A 20,560-nucleotide genomic window follows, 5' to 3' on the forward strand; every position below is an offset into this window, starting at 1 on the left:
TTATCAAAGTAATGAAAGATAATTTTATAAGAAGTACAAAGATTTAAAAAAAATGACAAATATCTAACGTTAAAATTCTTAAAAATATTGGTATCATAAATTTCTCGATGTCGTTGTCTCTATAGAATATAAACGTCTATCACATTTAAAACTATGCTGTCTCTACTAACATGGTTTATATATAATTGTTGATCTAAATCAAAAAGCCGTCTCTAGTGCTCTAAGTCCCTGGTATAATTTTCAACTGCCATTTGAACCTTGGATTTGCAAACAACATTCAGATAGCAGTCTTCCGAAACTCTATAGCTCTAGTCCACCTATAAGCTCTATATAAATATAAAATATCTTAAAACGACATAGTTAAGATTTCAAAATTAGTTTGGTGTCGAGACTTGTTAAAAAGATACCTAGATGTAGTAAATAGAAGCAGTCCGCTGATCATCGCACGCGCAGTAAGGTACGAAAATTGGACGGCAAAATATTTTGGTGAGAAAAGTCTGTAGACAATTTACTAGTGTTCTACATACACATAAGAAGATGTAACTGGGAGAAAACTTTCAGGTTTTATTATATTTGAATGTAATTTTATTGTTAAAGCATCATAATTAACAGCTAACCGCGTTGACCGTGGACCGCCGAGTAATCTACACATACAACTAACGACAAATCACATTTTATTTAAAAGACAGTGTAAAAATAATGTTCATAAATATTGACCTATAAGAATTAGAATTAATTGTACTTTAACTAGTAGAAAGCCTATATTATTATCACACATACCTATTAGGTACATCAAACATTGAATATTATAAAATGTTAACATTTTTAACGGCAAACTAAGCACATTGAGACACTAAAATTACTCTATAGTTTACGCTACCCAACATCTATCAATTCATTTTACTCGAAAACCACAAAACAGTGTTAGACAGTCCTGAATTAATCATTTCCATTCTAAAACACAATCAGCCGATACATAAAACCTTTGGCGGTCTTTAGTTACAATTATATCAAGTGAAATCAGACTTGTGTTAATGTTAAGAATAGTAAAACTGCCGCATGAATCCCGCAGGCGTCAAGATATTTAAAATAAAGTGTCACTTCTATGTGAAGTGTACTTTCTATAACCTACAAGCTTTAGCACATGTAAACATTCAGTCAAAGTTACTAAATAGTGACGAATCATATTATATACCTTTAGTGCTTTATACAAATTTAAGTCTTAGCAATGTAATATTCTATATTTTACGAATAACGATCGTGCGATTACTGTAGTAAACTTTTTGTTACTTAAAACAACAATTCAATACGGTGTGCAACACGACATTCATAAATTGTTGACACAAAGTGTGTGCCTAGATAAAACGGCGTTATCCTAATATCTATAGATTTATAAGGGGCGAACTGATCACTACGAAACTTTGCAAATAAATAATAATGATTATTGTCTGACACTGGGTTATTGTCGAGACAGCAGCTCTGGCGATATCGCCTTACTATTGACTATAGATGCCACGCGGCGGGACTCGTTCGGTCACAAATCAAGCATATCTTCTATTTATCGAAATAATAGGTGTTCCGACTGTGGCCCGGTCTACTTCGCGAACCACAGGTCAGTACGTCGTAGGTCGACGGGCCCAAAAAAGGAGAGGGTAAAAATAAAAATAAATAAAAAGGGATATTTGGATGTTTATTTACAATACTCATAATAACTATGCGATTATTAAAGAAGAAAAAAAATCTTAAGCCACATCAGTGCTATCCCCTGATCACCCACAAATTAATGTTAATGGTTCATAATCGTGCTACAAGCACTTAAAATCTAACATTAGAAACAAAATACCCAATATATTTAGCTTTTAGTACCATCGGTACGTAATGTTAACTTAAAACTAATAGTTTCACCGACAGATAACCTTGGAGCGACAGCGGACATGTTCACTCATTCTCCGGTCACTCGTTCAACTGAATCAGTCTTATTAACTATTGCACTCTGTCATAGACTATAATTTGACATAGACAAGTACTTTAAAGTTTAATAAGACGGACTTATCGATTGACCGGAGCTCCTCGAAATTGCATTTGTACATTTAATTAACGGTGAAACCGGGGCCGGTTCTGAACAAATTTTATACGAAAATGAATTTTATTGCAACAACCCAAACAAAATGTACATTTTCATTCACTAAATCACAGAAGTCGGTCATTTACATAATCGCGTGCCCCATATACAAACTTAGTTCACTAAAAATAACATTCCTTTTGCTTATCGAGTAAACCAAACGCTAAATTATACGGATTCTATATTTAAAATACCAATCGTAATGGCTACGAGTCGCAATTTCTTAAGATAAATAAGATTGGAAGGCCTTTTCAATAACGTTCCAGATTTTTTTCAATTCATCAATATGAACTTTACAATTTTTGATATAATCACGCATGCTTTAAACATGCGGCACGACTGCGGTGCGTACTGTTCCAACCTTATTAATCGATAAAAACGGCTGTCAAATGATATAACTATCAATTTGTGACACGCCATAGACCAAATTCGAATGAGGTAATCAAAATATATCATTAGACCATTGAGACAGACAGACAAAATAAATTGGCCTTTGTACACAAAGAACGACCACCAAGGTTTAACGGCGTCACTCAAAAACGGTGTTTAGTTAACCGTTTATGCCCGTAAGGATTATGGGAGATCAATGACTAAAATATATTGCTTACCAATACCGTATAATAATTCGTGCAAAACTAAGTTTAGGAAAAATAATAGATTATTATGATAAATGGATAACATTGTAGGGTTGAATTAAATCTAAAGCCGTTCCACACTCGCTTGTGTATGAAAATAGGGACATTTAGAAAAAGTGTCAGCCCTACAATACTTCATATAAAATTATTGTCAGACAGCAAAATAAATCCACAATGGAATATACATTAAATAAAATTGACAAACGTAGGATAAAATGGCGGTCGCCAGGCTAAATACTTAAACTAAAATGGTCGCCACGCGTGACGTCACGTGACAGCTGTCAAGCATTCACGGTGCTAATTGTCAAATGAAAAATGTTACGTCATGAACATTTTTACGACTTATCAAATGGTACCAATTACTATTTAAGTTTATTTTTAACAACTAACTTTCTAAGTTAAAAAAAAAGATGAAATCGCTAACATCTTTCTTAAGTTAGCGCGTCATTTGAAATCAAATTCATGTATTATAAAATGGATATTAAAAAATATATGTTTTCATCAAAATCCGTATTAATAAAAAAACCACTTGCAAACTAGTATCGTTTTTGTTAGATAGAGGCTTAGTTACTGATAATATTATATTAGAAAACTACGGGTCTTTAAAAACAGACAATTAAAAAAAATTTCATTAAATAGCATCCTCTGGAAACGTCACTTTGACAGCTGACACATAAGTGTCACGCGATGAAGCGAGTTAAAGGTACATAAAATAAAACGGGCCCGTCGTAAACAAATCATCACCCAGTCGCTTGACGCGTTAGAAATTAGCAAATTATTAAAAGCGCCATACTGGTGATATCGGTGGACATTGATTTGAAGAGAAATTATAGAATAATTTGAATATATAATAAACATGATCTCAAACAGACAGTGTTGCCAGATAGCAATAAAATTGATTTCAACATTGTAGCCAGATAGACAAAATTTATTTCAACAGGGTTGCCTGATCGACAAAGAATCCAGTGTTGCAAAATAGAAAATAAAATTCAGTGTTGCCATATTGATAAAAAAAAATCCACACCGACACCACCGTCTAAACAAAACAAAAAATCAAATTCACTACCTAAATATACATATCTATGTCTAATTGATAAAATTCTTAGAAACCTATACATATGCCATCACCGCGTCCTACATATATCTACAGAATTAAACACAGCATTATGAAACTACCCTAATTGATATGAAAATCAAAAATCTCAAACAAAAAAATCGTAAATAGATCATGTTAATAACACCTCGGTACTAACACCTAGATAAAACATTAGTAAATGCAACCTACTCTTAAATAAAAGGAAACTCTCGACCATCACTGACCTATTCAGCGGTCGCAAAAAAGCGATTGCGATCAAATCGCAAAATCGGAAAAAAATCGCGCCTCAGCCGTCAATAGGAAACGCGTACACACTAGTCATAAGATTTTGGATTTAAAATATTGCAGTGTGATAGATATTTTTCCACTTTGAACCGCTCGTGGGCGCTTACCGACGACGTATCCAAACCACAGCGACGGTAAAGGCCACGAATGTGCGCAACTATATCTACTCGTAAAAACCTAATCCATCAAACATAGTAAAAACATATTTTCACTAAAATCGTCTACGTACAATCGTACTTCGTATTGCATTGATCATTCTCACCATTAAATCAAGTAAATAAATCACCAAAACAAAACATTCGTGATCGCGGCCGACGACCAATTGATTAATTAACGATCACATTCACTATAATCTATACAAAACACTTATATTCACGTTTATATAACATTATAGGACGCGTAATACACTCGCGTCCTAACCGCCGACTCTCACGATCATTCCCGTTCGCGGTCACATCCGATCACGGTCATTCCCGTTCGCGGTCACACCCGATCACGGTCATTCCCGTTCGCGGTCATTCCCGTTCGCGGTCATATATGATCGTGATCATTGCCAATCGTGGGCAACTCAATCGGTATACCAGAGGTGCTGGTGCGGATGTTGATGGACGAGATAGGTGGGCGAATAGGGCTGCAGGTATCCCGGAATTCGAGCCCCACTTGCGTGGTGTGCCGGAGGTGGCCCTGGTACACCGCTAACTCCGCTCACACCGCCACTGCAATTATACATATCATACAACCATTATATTTGTTTACGAATTTAAGTTTTTTTATTTATTTTTATGTAATAGCAGGCAAACGGGCAAGAGACTCATCTGATGTTAAGCGATACCGCCGCCCATGGACACTCACATTGCCAGAAGGCTCGCAAGTGCGTTGCCGGCCTTTCAAGAATTGATACGCTCTTTTCTTGAAGGACCCTAAGTCGAATTGGTTCGGAAATACTTCACTGGGCAGCTGGTTCCACATAGTGGTGGTGCGCGGCAAAAACTGCCTTAGAAAACGCTCAGTTGTGGAACGACGGACGTCGAGGTGATAGAATATATATATATAATAATAGATAGAAGTTAGAATTATTTTTATCAAGACGTCTGTGCCTGACACATGTATATATTTGTGTCAAATTTGTCCAAAATTATTCCGAATAAGACACTTGTATCCATGGTAATGTAATAATCTTTAAAAAAATGTTTCCAGATCTGTCTATCTCTTATTTATGTATAGTTTGATAGATGTCAATCAAGATATATGTTAAATTAAAATCCAATAAAAATGCTCCACTAAGCGAATGTCATACCGAAGAAAAACAACTTACGTGTGGTAGTGATAAGTGGGCACATAGAGGGGCGGGGCCAAATAGCCGGGAGACACGACCCCTGGCGGAGACAATACTCCTCCACTGCCGCTCCTGGAAGCAATAAAATATATTAATGTTCCTAAGCTCATTGAGAAGACATTTTACAGATGAAAGTGCTACACAGAAGACAAAGTGTCCATAAGAGTTGATTACAATCAAGATCATTTGTTAATCTAATAGGCAAGTAGGTGATCAGCCTTCTGTGCCTTACGCACTCCGTCGACTTTTTCTAAGGCGAGCCGGTTTCCTCACGATGTTTTCGTTCCGTTCCGTTCGAGCTAATGTTAAATGCGCACATAGAAAGAACGTCATTGGTGCACAGCCTGGACCAAGCTGGGTACCATGGTTATTTTTCCATAACGGAAACCATGGTAACAGATATATTTAATCCACGTTTTATAATGCCATAAAAAACTCATTACCAAATTGAAACATTATGTCTAAGACAGGAAACTTCACGTCATAAAATCTTTTATAATAAAATTATTTAATTAGTTTTATACTTTATATACTTTAAAAGTTTCGTTAAAACATATAACTTTAAAGTTATATACTTTAACGAAAACTAATGCATATTTCCACTATCACACTAATCGTCAATTCCAAAAAAATACAAAGCTACTTACTTATAATGCGTGTGCGGATGGTGGTGCCAGGCGTGTTTGTGCGCGTTGACGTTCATATTCCCGGCCATGCTGTTAACGCCGCTGACAGCGTTAACAGCGTTGACGGCATTAACCGCGCTCACCGCGTTAACCGCACTCACTGCGTTAACAGCATTCACAGCGTTGACTGGAACCACTCCACTAGCGGGTATGTAATCGCGACAACCACCGTTCTGTAATATACTTATAATAGTTAAAATTATGTCCTGTATTACCAATACAGTTGACCTAAGGCTTTTATTGAAAAACATTTTCTTTAATAATGAAAAACTATAACCGAATATACATATATTATACTGTTACGAAGACGGGTCGACTGCATGTTTCTAGATTTTTCCACTAGTTAGAGAACTTTTCAGCAGGCTGTAATATGATTTCTGACCGTTTCAGGAGAGGGTCAATCACATATTAGAAAATTGTAATTTTCATAATGTTACCCTAGTTTTCAGGAAGCTGAAACCTTTTTTCAGTCGGTTTCAGAACATGTGTAGTCGAGTGGTGCAGTTTTCAGGAGACCCGTTTTCAGGCCTAGTTATACCCCTTTGATGAAGGAATATTCTAGACCGAACTTTCTAGGTGTGAGACAAGGACGAAATGATACGAGAGAGAGAGAGAGAAGATCAGAACTTTCTCGAAACTAGACGAGCACCCTAGAACGCCGTACGACAAGGAGGAAGCAACGTGCGAAAGAGACAAAGAGTGCGGACGTTCTAGAATTGTGCAATCGCTACTCAGTAGCAAGCCCGCCTAGAAAGTTCTCGAATATTGTTTAGAATAATTCCCAGGGATATATAAGCGAGCCGAAACGCGACTAGTCACTTAGTTTTGAATGCGATTACACGAGAGAAACACCGAAGCGATAAAGTGCGAATAAAGTGAATATAAGTGATAAAGTATTGTGTGAAGTGTGCATAAGTGAAGTAATTAGTGACTGTGTTTTTGCGTGCAATTAGTGCATCTCTGCAATTAATTAGTGCCCATAAATTCCTCATTGATTTATCAAGAAATAAACCCTTGAATAAATCTACGGCATTTTCTATCCGATCCCCTAGCTCGTAACAATACTATATGTAAAAAATAAACAGTATTTAATTCATAAATTTAAAAAAAACGAAAAAAATATTCAATAAACGCCATCTTTGTTTAGCAATAGTCAACGTTTACTATCATTTTTCAACAGACCCGTGACTAAGACTGGGTGTCATACAGTATACAGTCGGTCTTCCTAATAATTTATCTCCAGTGTATTATACAAGGTCAAACGCTTTAATCAAATCTAAAATAAAACTTACACTATCCCTCTTATTGTGCTGATTAGGCACGTACTGGTTGCATTGGTATTCGTTCGCTTGACGCACGTTGCCACCCGTCTATAAAATATTGAGACATTACATTTACCATATAAACTCTCTTGTGAAATACACACAAATCATTGCATAGTAGAGACTCATAAGAGAGAAGAGTAATAATGTAGTTTTTGTATTGTAAACCTGAGAGCTGCCCACGGACAGCTGGGCAGCTATGTATTTGGAACAAAGATGAAACACATCGTGCTATAAAATGTATATCGCTGTAGTAATTGTATAAACGATGAAAATCGTACTATGAACACGTACATTACATGTTTTATTTTATTATGACAGTAAAGGCTAAACGAATTACGGTGAAAATTTAAAAAGTTATGATAACTCAACAAAATAATTAAAAATTACTTACATTATAGTGTTGTTCGTGATGCGGTTCATGCTTGGCCTGCGCTTCTTGCTGCGCAAGCGCAAGTAGTCTTTTTTTCTGACTTTGTGGCGTCGCTTGCGCTGCTGTTGCCTGTCGCTGCTGCTGTTGTTGTTGCTGCTGCTGTGGTTGATGCTGCTGCTGCTGCTGTTGTTGTTGTTGCTGTTGCTGGAAATGAAATAGACCAAATACTTTAAATTACTTCTAAGTTTACATCAAAATTAAATATAGCAAAATAGATTTTAGTTATTTTATTTTAATTCTTGCTTATATTGAAGCTTAAATGATAATATATAAGTAAAATTTAAGAACATACCTGTATTGGCTGCTGTTGGTGATGGTGGTGGTGGTGGCACGGCTGGTGATGGTGCTGTGGCTCGTGCTTGACATGGCGCTCATCCCTTGCGCTACAGATAACGCCCCCCGTGGGAACGGCCCCGTTGGGGACGGACGTCCCACTCGTGGGCACGTTCACCCCACTCGATGCTTGTACCACGGCAGCGCACTCGCCGCTACCTGTTATGGATAAACTTTCGTTATAATATTTCAGTGTCACAAAAGCTGAAATTAAATTTAGTTATTAAAACACGATTATTTGGCGTTTGCTGAAAATATAAAGAAATGAAGTGCACCTCTGTTATCGTGCGGTCGCTGTGCGTCGTGCCTTGGCTCGTCGTCATCGGAGTCCGAGATGGTGATAACGGACACGGCCGGTGACGGCGTGTCTCGTATGGTGATGGTGTGCGCACCACCACCAGTTGCTACGCTAGTGTTCGGCTCCCACGCCCCAGGGCGGATACTGTAAGTACAGATTGATATTAAAGTATGCAAACACAAATTTTTCATATTAATAACGGATTACAAACAGCCGAAGATTTATAATTTAACAGGTATTTTTGTACACAGCTAAAATTCATCAGAATTAAATCAGAATGTTACTGCACGGTTCCTGGGATGCTTTAAATCTATATATAGTATTGTCTTTCGTTAACATAGCTTTTACACATTGAAAGAAAACATTTTTTTAACTGGATTAAAGCTATTTCTATGTTGTGTTGTCCGCTAGTATATACCTCTCGCGAACAACGATAGAATATATGCGACATAATTGAATGCTATTTGCTATGAAACAAATTCTTAATGAATGTAATGTAAATCTTGAAGGGAGTGCCTACGTCTCTGGATAACTACGACGATTTAGGAAACGTTCGTACAGTTAATTTGACTAGAAGCTGAAAATATAATATAAAATCCGGCATCCAATAATTAAACATATCCAATATTTGTCATTTATAGTAAAAATAATTTTAGTCAAGCTATTTTCTATGTTTTCTTTTAAATGTGTATTCCGTTTAGTCCTGTATTAAATCAAAACAATGTCCGTTTCAAATTAACCATATCAATTAATAATAAAAATAGATCTAGGGACTAACGTGTTATCGTGTTGTTGCCTCCGTGATGGCGGCGTGCCTTCCTTGACTCGCTTCTTCACCGGCGACAGTTGAGTCGGCTCTTTCTTACCACCACTGCTGGCCATGCTGCAATATATTTAGCATATTAATTCTCTTACTCAATTTAGCAATATTTAAGCTGTTTGATTGTTACGGGCTATTTGAAAATGTATTAAAATTATTTGGAATTTATATTTCTGTTTCGTTAACAATTTCCTAATAATGTTTTCTACCTATCATTTAAGTTTCTTAGGGAGCGTTCAAGTATTACGTAACGAATTTTGGGGGGCCGGGTCCTCTTGTAAAACGTTCCGATGCGGGGCGGGGATTGAATTACGCGTTATTTTTAATATTATTTTCCACATTCCAGTATTTTATACCACATAATGGTAAGTTTTAGGTATAAAGAGTCACTAGGGTTGGTCACGAAACGCTTTATTATTGGATACAGAAAACTTTACGTCGCGTTTCAGGGGTAGGGGGGCAAGAGTCTTCAAAAGTTGCGTGACGTAATACTTGAGCGCTCCCTAATATTTGGATTTAAATGACCTAGGTTTATTTTTTTAGTCTTATGTAATACAAGAGAAGATAATTGTTGCTATGTTACTACATGTCTTATGAAAATCAGCATTTTAATCGCGGTTACTATTGTTTGATCTAATGCGCACCATTACGTTGAATTGGAATACTTTGCTAAACTACCAATATTATATTTATAGATATTAACTAACACATTAGAAATTAACAAATAACATAGAAAAAGCATTTGAAAGAAATAAATATCAAACAACGAATTTTGAAAATAAGCAGCTTTTTAAAATTGATAAATGAATGTAGAATGATGACACAAAGATGGAATTGGTTTTTAATGAGAAGATTTTTAGTAGTATATACTCAGAGTAAGTGCAGCCAAGAGATACTCAATATTTGTAAAGTAGAACATGTCAAACAGTGGTAAAAAAAAATCAGTGACGCTACAACCTTTTGAGGTCATATTTCTGTTTCTGTTTTATGATCATTTGTCAATCTTATAGGCAAGTCGGTTTCCAGAAGCCAGCCATCTGTGCCTGACACAAGCCGGTTTTACTCACGATGTTTTCCTTTACAGTTCGAGTGAATTTTAAATGCTAACAGAGAAAGAAAGTCTAAAGGTGAACAGCCCGAGATTGGACCTACGACCTCAGGGATGAGAGCCACTAGGCCAACAATATTATATTATAGAAACAAATTTATTATAAAAAACAGAAAGAAGAAGTTATGACGACATTTTAATGAATTAAATAATATATAGTGATGAAAAGGTGTGCTGGCGTGATAAAGGCATAATTCGCAACAAAAATAGTAAAGCATGGTTAATATCAGGTGCCACACCTGTAGTGATGCGGCTGATGGTGGGGCTGGTAATGCGCCACGCTCGACTGCTGCTTTGTTGATCTGGAGACAACCACTCTCATTACCATTTACACAGAGCATCTTCTACTTCTTTGCGTCATTATGAGACATCATTTTTTGAGCCATGTACAATATAGACCAGCTTCATTCAGATTTCGACACTTTCAACAATCTCTCACTAGATTAACTGATTATTTTGATTTGATATCGATTATTTCGAAAATATTGAAATTGTAACATATTTAAAATCCAACGGTTAAAATAAACTTAATATGATATATTTTTAATTAATGTCTGAAGATAAATGCGTAGTTTGTGTAAGTACCTCTTGTGAGGGTGATGGTGATGGTGATGAAGGTCCCAGACGTCCGGTTCAGGCAAAGGCGCAGGCTCTACTATGAGGGGCGCACGCCACTCGACGTCGCCCACGCCGCCCACACCGCCCACGCCGCCCACACCAGCCACGCCGTGTTGGTGATGGGCGGCAGCTGCTGCAGCAGCCGCTGCAGCCAGCTGCTGTACCTGAAAACAAGTCAACAATTTTAAAAAAAATTAACTAAATAAATATTTACAGAGCACTAATCTCGAACTCAAAATAACTTTACTCATATAGGTAACCAAGTACACTGATGAACGTCAACAGAAAAGATGAAAGATTCTAAATTTACATTTACTATAAGAAAGGCAAGGGCGTAGAGCGGGCAAAAACAACTGGCAAGAAACTCTCCGCCACTCTTTTATTCGCCAAGTTTTCAGTCATACAAATTGTTTGAACTAAAGCAAATCAATCCCAAGAATAGAAAGTCAATACAAATCGTGACTTACATGGAAACAGTAAAAATATCGGTTATTAAAATAACCGTCAAATTTATAAAAACCTTTATTGATTAATTTACGTTTAACGAGAGTTTTAAATTTATTCAGTGATAATTCTCTAATTTCGCTTTTTTTAACTATTTCCATATAAGGAGTGGTTTATCTTCTGGAGCCTGGTTGTTTCGAGTATTATACTGGTGAAAGTCACGATTTGTTTTGACTATATAGTCATTACCGTTAATTGACTTCCAAAGTACAGAGCTGACTAAATGTGGTCATCATATATATACGGACATAGTACGAAAATTTCCAGCAACATCAGATTTTCAAAGCAAGTTTATTTTAAACAGTATTACTACGAGATTTTATAATATTTAATGTGGAAAGTGTACGTTACCTGATAGGCGGGCTGGCAGAGTATAGAGGAGACGAACTGATGCGGGAAAGGCTCAGCTCTGGTGTACTGCCTTCCACCCACGGCCACACGTCCTGCTCCATAAAGCTGGTACTGCAAAAGTTATAACGAAGTGTGAAAATGATTTACTTGGACAATCTCAGTGTAATTGTAGCCTATTATATAAATAATTAAACTTACGAGGTTGTCGTAAGGCGCAGCCCGCAGTCGCTGCTGGTTGATGGTGAGCGCGAGATGGTGGGCCGTGGATGGTGCTGGGGCCACAACACCGCCCACATACTCGCCACCCACGCCCACGCCGCCCACACCGCCCACGCCACCGACGCCGCTCCCCGAACGACGGCAAACCTGAATTAATTATCGATTATCAGTGATTTCTTGTACGTCGATAGAGAGTTATATAAAGGTATATAATCGTTACGTTTTTTTAATATATTATTATATACGTTAAACCCACACATAAAATAAAGTTTATTTACATACATGTACAGAGTTATCAAATACTTTTTTAATTCTTTTGACAATGATACACTAAAGTCGCTTACTTAAAAAGTTTTCGTTTTTTTACATAATAATAAATCACGAATTTTGATCAAACTCTTATTTACTTGGATCCCCACCCCCCCTTATTATTTTATGTTCTTTGTAAATTGATTTACCTCGGGTCCCTTGAGTTTCCACATATCGAGATTCGATTGTAGATCACAAAACACATCAGAAAAATCTGTATTTAAATGGCCTAAGTATACTAAACATACCTCCATCATTTGAACGGAGGCCTTGACGTTGTTGCAGTGAGCGTAGTCCACAAGATGAGCGAGCGTCACGAACGCGTGATTCAACGCTTCTCCTGGTGTTATTCGGCGTTCCTGCAGAAACATACAATTTATTAGTCGACAGTGTTGCAGTGCCACATCCTTTTCTTGGACTGTAGAGCGTCGCTGTCATGGATTTTAGTATTGCCAGTAAATAAAAATTTATTTTAAGGGGAATAATTTGAAGTCTAAGTCAATAATTTATTGAAATGTCTTAATAAAACAACGTATTAGTATCTAGAAAATACAGTTCAAAGCTTTTATAAACGTGACACAAACTTAGGAACGACTGATATGATAGGTTTTGTTACCTGTACTATTAATATATGACTTTTTACTATACCTAGCAATCAGAAACTTTACCATTTTAATAAATAATGCAAGGAATAAAAATAAATACATATTAGTTAGAATTTGATTAGATGTTGATAGATTGTTGTATTTGACAATGTCAGTCTGACATGTCAAAATGGCGACGGTAGCATCAATTTCAGCAGCAGGCCAAAAAAAGTATGTGGCTATTAATGTTTATTATATTCTTAAAGATTGCATGTGCCACAGTTGTTCAGTTTACTTATTGTGGTTTTACGGAACTGACGTCAAATGTCAGTCCGGATTTGACATTTGCATACATATTTTTAAATAACTGATTGTGCTGTTTTTGTATGTAATCAATCAGAATGTACCACATTCTTTGCAAATAAACGATGCTCATATTATGCTCATTATATGTAAATTTCACTAACTATTACAGTTAAAAAATGTTTTGTAACAATTATTCTGCTCTTATTTTTTTATTATGTCCAAGAAACGAGTCATTTTTTCACCGTAGAACGCGCATTTATCTCAAAATCAATGAAATTGAATATTTGGTACACCTCACCTGATCCATTGTAAGCATCCTCTTAAGTAAATCAATGAATTCCCTTCTGTCGGCCTTCTCCGCTAACAATTGGCCACCTTCAAGATCCGTTGGAACATTGACCTGAAGAAATTAAAAAGTTTTAATAATTAAGAGAAGTGTTGGCCTAGTGGCTTGAGTGTGCGACTCTCGTCTCGTTAGGTTCGATCTCCGACTGTGCACCAATGGATTTTCTTTCTAAAGTGCGTAATTAACATTATATATTTAAGTTTATTTAGTACTATCTCAGAATCCATAGATTCGGTGATTTTATTACGAATATGCTCAATGCAATGCTAAATGTTCCAGGTTTTTGAAAATTCGTTATCCGCGTTGGAAAAAAGTTACCGTCTCATTTATGTACCGTCTCGGTTATGCGTCACGTTTTTTCGTTACGCGCCATCTTTTTCTTATCCCTTCCATGGTTGATTCGAAGAGATTCGAAGTCAATAATAATAAAAATACATAATAACGATAACAATGATAGTAATAATTCTGTTACAATTATTGAAATTCTGTAATAGTCTTAGTAGTAATAAGGTAAAATGAAATAATTGTATTATTAGTATTGATGTCTATGACAATAAAAGCCTTTTGCTAAACTTTATCTAATTTAACCAATGTCTGTATAGTCGCATACAATAGATCATTTTTTGAAAAATAAGGTCTTGAAGAAGTTTTACTTCTTACGTGTGTACAGTAGTACACACACATATTTAAAAAAAAACTATAGAAAAACCCAGTAAACTCACAACAGCTGCTTTTAAGAAAGCATAGCTTACGCAAAAAACTGTTTTATATGAGAAAAGCTTATTCTTACCTGTCCAATATCATCCAGACAGTTGAAGATGTACTTCCGGGCCTCCTTGCTCTTGATACCAGTCTCAAGCTCATGCTCTTCGGGAGTCTTGAGCCGCCAGAACGGGTATGTGCTGTCCACGTCGCGGTAGAAGAACTTTGCCGTTTTTGATGCACTGTAAAAACACACACAGTGATTAATTGTATCTTAACTGAGTTCTGGATTAAGGGAGTATTACGTGACGGTATCCAATAGTAAAACTTTTCGTGACCACCCGCAGTGACTCTTTGTACCTAAAACTTACCATTATGTGGTGTAAAGTACTGGAAAATCTAAAATAATATTATCAATGACGCGTAATTCAATCCGCGCCCCGCGTAACGTTTTACAAGAGGACCCCCCCCCCCATTCGTTACGTGATACTTAAACACTCCCAAAGTCACTTTTTTTACTTTTTAGTGCTTGTTATGTTATTTTCTTTGGTTAAAATTAGGAATAAAGCTGGTCCTGTAATTTTTATCGACAATTTTAATTTTATGATGTTCCATAAATAACACATTATCATAAGTTAATTTTTATTCACCATAATAATAATCATTCTCGATTCCACTAGAATATACAATTTTTTACCAAAATCTGTCAAGCCATTTAGCAGTTTAATTTCGAACACATGCACAGAAGGTTTATATAGATATATACCTGCTGTATAGATAACTTAGATACCGACTGCAGCGCCACCTGCCGGGCTGATTTGTGTATCGAAACCATCCAGGGAGCCACCCAAACCCATACAAAAAATTCATTCAAAGCGGTCCGGCCGTCTAAGATTTCAGTACACATGTATAGTAGAATTATATATACAAAGTAAACTTGCCCATTTTACAATTATTAGTTTGAGTTTATACATATAAAACATCACCGATATTTAACTTGATAATATTGATCAGAATAAAAATTATTTTCAATCGAGTATATCAAAATTAACATCTTGATTTTATCACTCACCTATTGAGCATATGCTCAGTGGGCAGGCCCTGCGTCTGTGAGATGTACCGTATTTGGTCGTACTCGGAAGAGCCTGGGTAAAGTGGCCAGCCGAGGAACAGCTCAGCGACCACACAACCCAGGGACCACATGTCGATCGCTTCACAAAACGCCAGACCGAGAATTATTTCTGGTGCCCTGAAACATTAAATATTATAATATACTAGCTGACCCGGCAAACTTCGTTTTGCCATGTATGGAAATAATTTCCATAACAAATTTAAAAAAAAATAGTTCAATAACAATAATCTATCTACTATAATACAAAATAGGGGTTGATCGTAGAAGGGTGAAAGTTAAGGGTTGTATGTATTTTTATAACATAATAAATAAAAACAAAAATTGTCTAAAAAATAAAAAAATATTTTATTGGGATGAACTACCCTTATCAGTTAGTGGTTTGAAATATAGATAGTAGCCGATTCTCGGACTAACTGAATATGCATAAAATATTTCAAGAGAATCCAGCCGTTTCGGAGGTGTACGGGAACAAACATTATGACACGAGAATTTTATATATATCATCCGCAAAAAATCCTTTTATTTCTGTCATACTGATTCTTTTTTGTTATCTGGCTACAAATCTTCTATTCACAAACAAATAATTTTCAGAACAAGGAAATAATTAGATAAATATATATTATAGATGTAAAGTACGAATTTAAATCTTTAATAATATCTAGACTCTATAATAAAAAAAGCAGAAAAAATTGTGCTTTGCAAAAATATGTCCACACACATTGTTGGTTTCATACTAAGGGTCCTTTAGAATAACTGAACAAATTTATTATTATGCTTTGTTTAAAATCATACCTATAGTATCGACTCTGCAGGTATGTGTTGCAGACGGCTTTGCTGACGTGTGAAGCGCTGCCAAAGTCAATCACTTTCACGCGATACGGCTGACGAGCCGGTTCCACCAGCATTATGTTCTCCGGCTTAAGATCCGCGTGGATTAGACCCAGTTGCTGTAAAATATGGAAATTAACGTAATTACTTACGGCCATAATGATATTACAAAACTTTCAGCATTGTCGATAAAAGTACGATGAAAAAAAATCTATTTGAAACTAATACACACAAAAGTACATACAAAAATTGATCAAATTTGATATTATACACCTATAAAGAAAAGACAAACAAATAAACTTTCTTTTAAATACCAAGATGGAAATGCGTTTAAGCATGCATACAGGGGTATATGAGACTCGACTCACTCCAGGTTTTTTTTATAGAACAGTAGGCAAACCGGCAGGAGGCTCACCTGATGTTAAGTGATATCGCCCATGGACACTCAATGCCAGAGGGCTCGCAAGTGCGTTGCCGACCTTTTAAGGACGGGACGGACCCTAAGTCGAATTGGCTTACCAGTGGGCAGCTGGTTCCACATAGAGGTGATGCGAGGCAAAAACGCGACAGAAACGATCTATTGTGGAAGCTGTGTGAATAGCTCATACCCACCCACTAAAACCACTTCAGGTAGTAAACCAATACGACCCCGCATCAAAGAGGCCCTCGTGCTCGTTTTAACATTCAACCGGGACTTATCATATCAATATTCATGTTATATATACCTTGAGTTTGAGCAGGGCAGTGAGCACTTGCTGCAATATCGGTCTTATGTACTTCAAGGGTAGAGGCGAGAACTTGTTCTGTTTGAGGAAGTCGTAAAGGTTTTGCTCCAGCATCTCAAACACCAGGCAGGTGTGAGATCGGTGCTGGAAGCACTCGTATGCGCGGACGAAGTTGAACTCGTCCGCCGATTCTTGGGATAGCCGGGAGAGGATTGAAACCTGGAATTTTGATAAAAAACACACATGAAATATACTTGGTTGGGTGTTGTTCCCACGGTAATGAAAGAGCGTGCTCATCATGCCTAGGAATAGAGAGTTTATTTTATTAAAATTATTTGTTTCAATATTTCGCATTGATATGGTAAAATGTTTGAGCATCTTAATTAAACAAGAAACTCGTCGACTGAAATGAGTGGCAGAGAGTAGCAATAAATAATCGTCAATTCGGCTTCCTCGATTTGTGAACTGACAGTAAAACCTATTTTATTTTAATTTCAGTAAACATTTCGGAACTATCAAATTCTGTTTCTTTAAAACAAAAGTATACGAGGATCTACATCGTGGGTTTTCTTTGATTTTCATCAAAATAAATAAAAAATTGGGTTATACAAATAAAAGTTATTAATTTTTCATTTCCCGAGACACAACAAAGAAAGGAGTCCAGAAAGTTTTTGTTTTTTGAAAACTTCAAATTTCAACGAAAACAAGAATATTATGATTCAAAGTCCAAACTTCTGAAACAGTTTCATACTTTAACAAAGAATTATGCCAAGAAAAATTTGGAACAGGGATAGTGCTTATTTATTCGTAACATGATTTGCAGAAAACATTGGTCTTGATTAACGAGCTTTGTCAACCAATGTCTAAAGGCTGTCTCTTTTATACACACACACATACACCCAAACAACTTTATTTCTACTAACTAACTAATTGACTGTTTTGTTTTGTCCTTATTTAAAACCTTAAATTTGTTTGCCTACCCATATAAGTATGTTTTTGTTACCACTCAGTATGACTTTGCTTTGTACAAGAAGCCTGTTTATATCTCAGGTTCTTACCTGGTTTGGATACCAGTCTCCACATCTTCTTAACTGTAATCTTATCGTTTGTTGCAAATGTTATATTATTATTATTATTTATGTCAACCAAGAGTACAGAATACGTTTAAGGTACCAGGGTGATATAACCGATATACAAGGCTGGTGCATAGATAAACAATCGTAGGAATAAAAAAAAACCACTTTATTAATTGCATACAAATAAGTTGTAGTGGCCTCAGATTTCTGTATTTATTTAGTGATAGTGAAAGGCAAGTAGATGATCGCCTTCTATGTCTGATAAAGTCTAAGGCATGGCGGTTTCCTCAACATGTTTTCCTTCACCGTACGAACGAGCGTGAAATGCGCACTTAGAAAGAAAAATATATAGTAATGCATTTGTTGGAAGTATTGGGCCTAGGACAAGCATACCTATCTCCGTATATATATTTTTTTAATTATCAACTTAATATTAGCTTTTAGTTTTGCTTAGACGATATAGCCTTTCAACTATATCCTAGTCAGAATAGAGCAGTCAATAACACCCCAGTTCTTCTATAGCAGCACGAAGTTATTAAATGGATACTCCGGATTCTGATCCGATACCGATGCAAAACAAGCATAATTGCAATACCTTCGAATCCACTTTCCAACTGCGCAGAGAATTTTTACGCAACTTTCGCCCGTAACTACCCTCTTTATCTCTTTATTTTGCCAATTATCGTTCGCGCTGTAGCACTCTAGTCGGTAAACACAAACATTTGATAACTGGATCGTTGCCAGAACCGCTAGATATAGTACGCACACTAGCCTGCCCCAAATTTTAGAGATATTTACGTTGTTAGTAATTTATAAATTGGAGCGACATATTTCAAGTGGAATAAAAAAATATTTTTTGAACGTTTGAGGTGTCCAAATAGTACGGAAAAGGCTTGTTGGTTTTATTATATACGAAGCTGGCAAAAAATGCAGGTCACATGAGTTTGTGAAACAAAGTAATATATTCAGGGTGGGGTATAAAATAATATGGACGATGCACTATTTTAAGTCATATTATCTAGGCATTGGACCTTGGGACACTTATAAAACCTGACCTACCTGAAATCTATTGATACATTGCGATACGAACTTTGCCAAGAATGAAACATCAATGCAATAATAACATCATCTATAACAAGGCAATATTGCTTTTGTTTAAGCTTTACGGACCTATTTCTCAAACTATTTATTTTTTATTTAACAAAAACGCGTAATAAAGCCTGATGCCGTGGCGGCAATATTATACGTATATTACACAATAATAACAAATAGGCTTCATTATTTACATTAAAACTTAGATATCTTTGAATCGATCTTAAGTTTGGTTAAAAGGTATATAACTTAGTTCAATTTTTTTCGGTAAATCTTTCCTGTTTTGTCAATTAAAAAAATTCTGGCTGGTCGAGTACATCTACAATCATATACTCATAGTAGTAGTAATAATGGTAGAACATATATTATTTACGTACTAATCTTATTCTAATCTAAAATTCTAAATTAAAAAAACAATAAACACAGCCAAAACGATAGCTTTTCACTAGATAAAAGAAATACTGATATTGAATAAACAGACGTTGAGAGATCGTCGCCTTTCTAAACTATTTTTTATTCATTGCGACATCTTGGATTTGTCTTGGCCAGCGCCCAGTGCGATAAATGGAAAATCTTGGAAACACTACATTAACTTTTAGCTTTTAATCTTGTGTGATTTATCACCTATCACACGGAGGCAGACATTTCTACATCTGTTTCGATTATCTTTTAGACAAGTAATCAGCCTTCGTGTTAGTTAGCAATACGATTATATGAAAAGTATTTTTTAATACACGTGTCTAAACTGCGACACATGTATAATTGTCATCACTGTTTCCAACGTAGAACCAAGCTCCACATTGATGATGCCAATTTGATTGTTAAGGGGATTGTAGATTTCGAAATTTTATTATTATTATTATTTGTTTTGAAATTGACTATTTAGAAAAAGGTTGAGTAACACTCACCTAACCTTTCTTAGACTTTTAAGTAATTTAATTTAGACTATTTAACATAAGCAACTGTCCAATAACACTAATTACAGTCTCTATTAAGGGGAAGACACTCTGTTCTTGTAATCTATTTTTTCGCTCACTGTTTAGCACTTAAGACTAATGAAAACGTATGACATCAATAAATTTAATATTTTATTAGCAGACTGATTTACAAATGAATTATGTTACACAATTATTCATTTTGAATCTGAACCGGTTGGCCATGGCAAAATAATTTTCTAGTACCCTAACTATTCTGATATGCAAGCGTCGACACGAAAAATTGTTTATTTCGCTAAATAATTTTCGTTTGTGGTTAACGTACCGTGAAATTACTAAATATTTTCTCTTATAGGCTG

The 20,560-nt window shown here is 35.9% G+C and overlaps 1 protein-coding gene across 4 annotated transcripts in view; it reads right to left on the minus strand.

Annotated features, from left to right (window-relative positions):
• Positions 1-1,671: 1,671 nt before the first annotated feature.
• The window catches only part of LOC123712485 (homeodomain-interacting protein kinase 2), a 102,277-nt gene continuing 83,388 nt past the window's right edge, over positions 1,672-20,560 (minus strand). For 3 of the 4 annotated variants that reach the window (XM_045665594.1, XM_045665592.1, XM_045665593.1), the window contains exons 7-24: positions 17,099-17,317; positions 16,338-16,492; positions 15,486-15,662; positions 14,502-14,655; positions 13,664-13,765; positions 12,724-12,834; positions 12,146-12,313; positions 11,948-12,058; positions 11,060-11,256; positions 10,714-10,776; positions 9,325-9,429; positions 8,524-8,690; positions 8,208-8,407; positions 7,877-8,059; positions 7,453-7,530; positions 6,122-6,333; positions 5,454-5,546; positions 1,672-4,854 (exon numbers count right to left, since the gene is read on the minus strand). In XM_045665594.1, the coding sequence (XP_045521550.1) occupies positions 4,707-4,854; positions 5,454-5,546; positions 6,122-6,333; positions 7,453-7,530; positions 7,877-8,059; positions 8,208-8,407; positions 8,524-8,690; positions 9,325-9,429; positions 10,714-10,776; positions 11,060-11,256; positions 11,948-12,058; positions 12,146-12,313; positions 12,724-12,834; positions 13,664-13,765; positions 14,502-14,655; positions 15,486-15,662; positions 16,338-16,492; positions 17,099-17,317 (2,643 nt within the window). In that variant the 3' untranslated portion in view covers positions 1,672-4,706. The remainder of the gene's footprint in view (positions 4,855-5,453; positions 5,547-6,121; positions 6,334-7,452; positions 7,531-7,876; positions 8,060-8,207; positions 8,408-8,523; positions 8,691-9,324; positions 9,430-10,713; positions 10,777-11,059; positions 11,257-11,947; positions 12,059-12,145; positions 12,314-12,723; positions 12,835-13,663; positions 13,766-14,501; positions 14,656-15,485; positions 15,663-16,337; positions 16,493-17,098; positions 17,318-20,560) is intronic. The other variant, XM_045665595.1, reaches the window with a different exon arrangement.

This window comes from Pieris brassicae, chromosome 7 (genome assembly GCF_905147105.1).
Source record: "Pieris brassicae chromosome 7, ilPieBrab1.1, whole genome shotgun sequence".
Classification (NCBI taxonomy): domain Eukaryota; kingdom Metazoa; phylum Arthropoda; class Insecta; order Lepidoptera; family Pieridae; genus Pieris; species Pieris brassicae.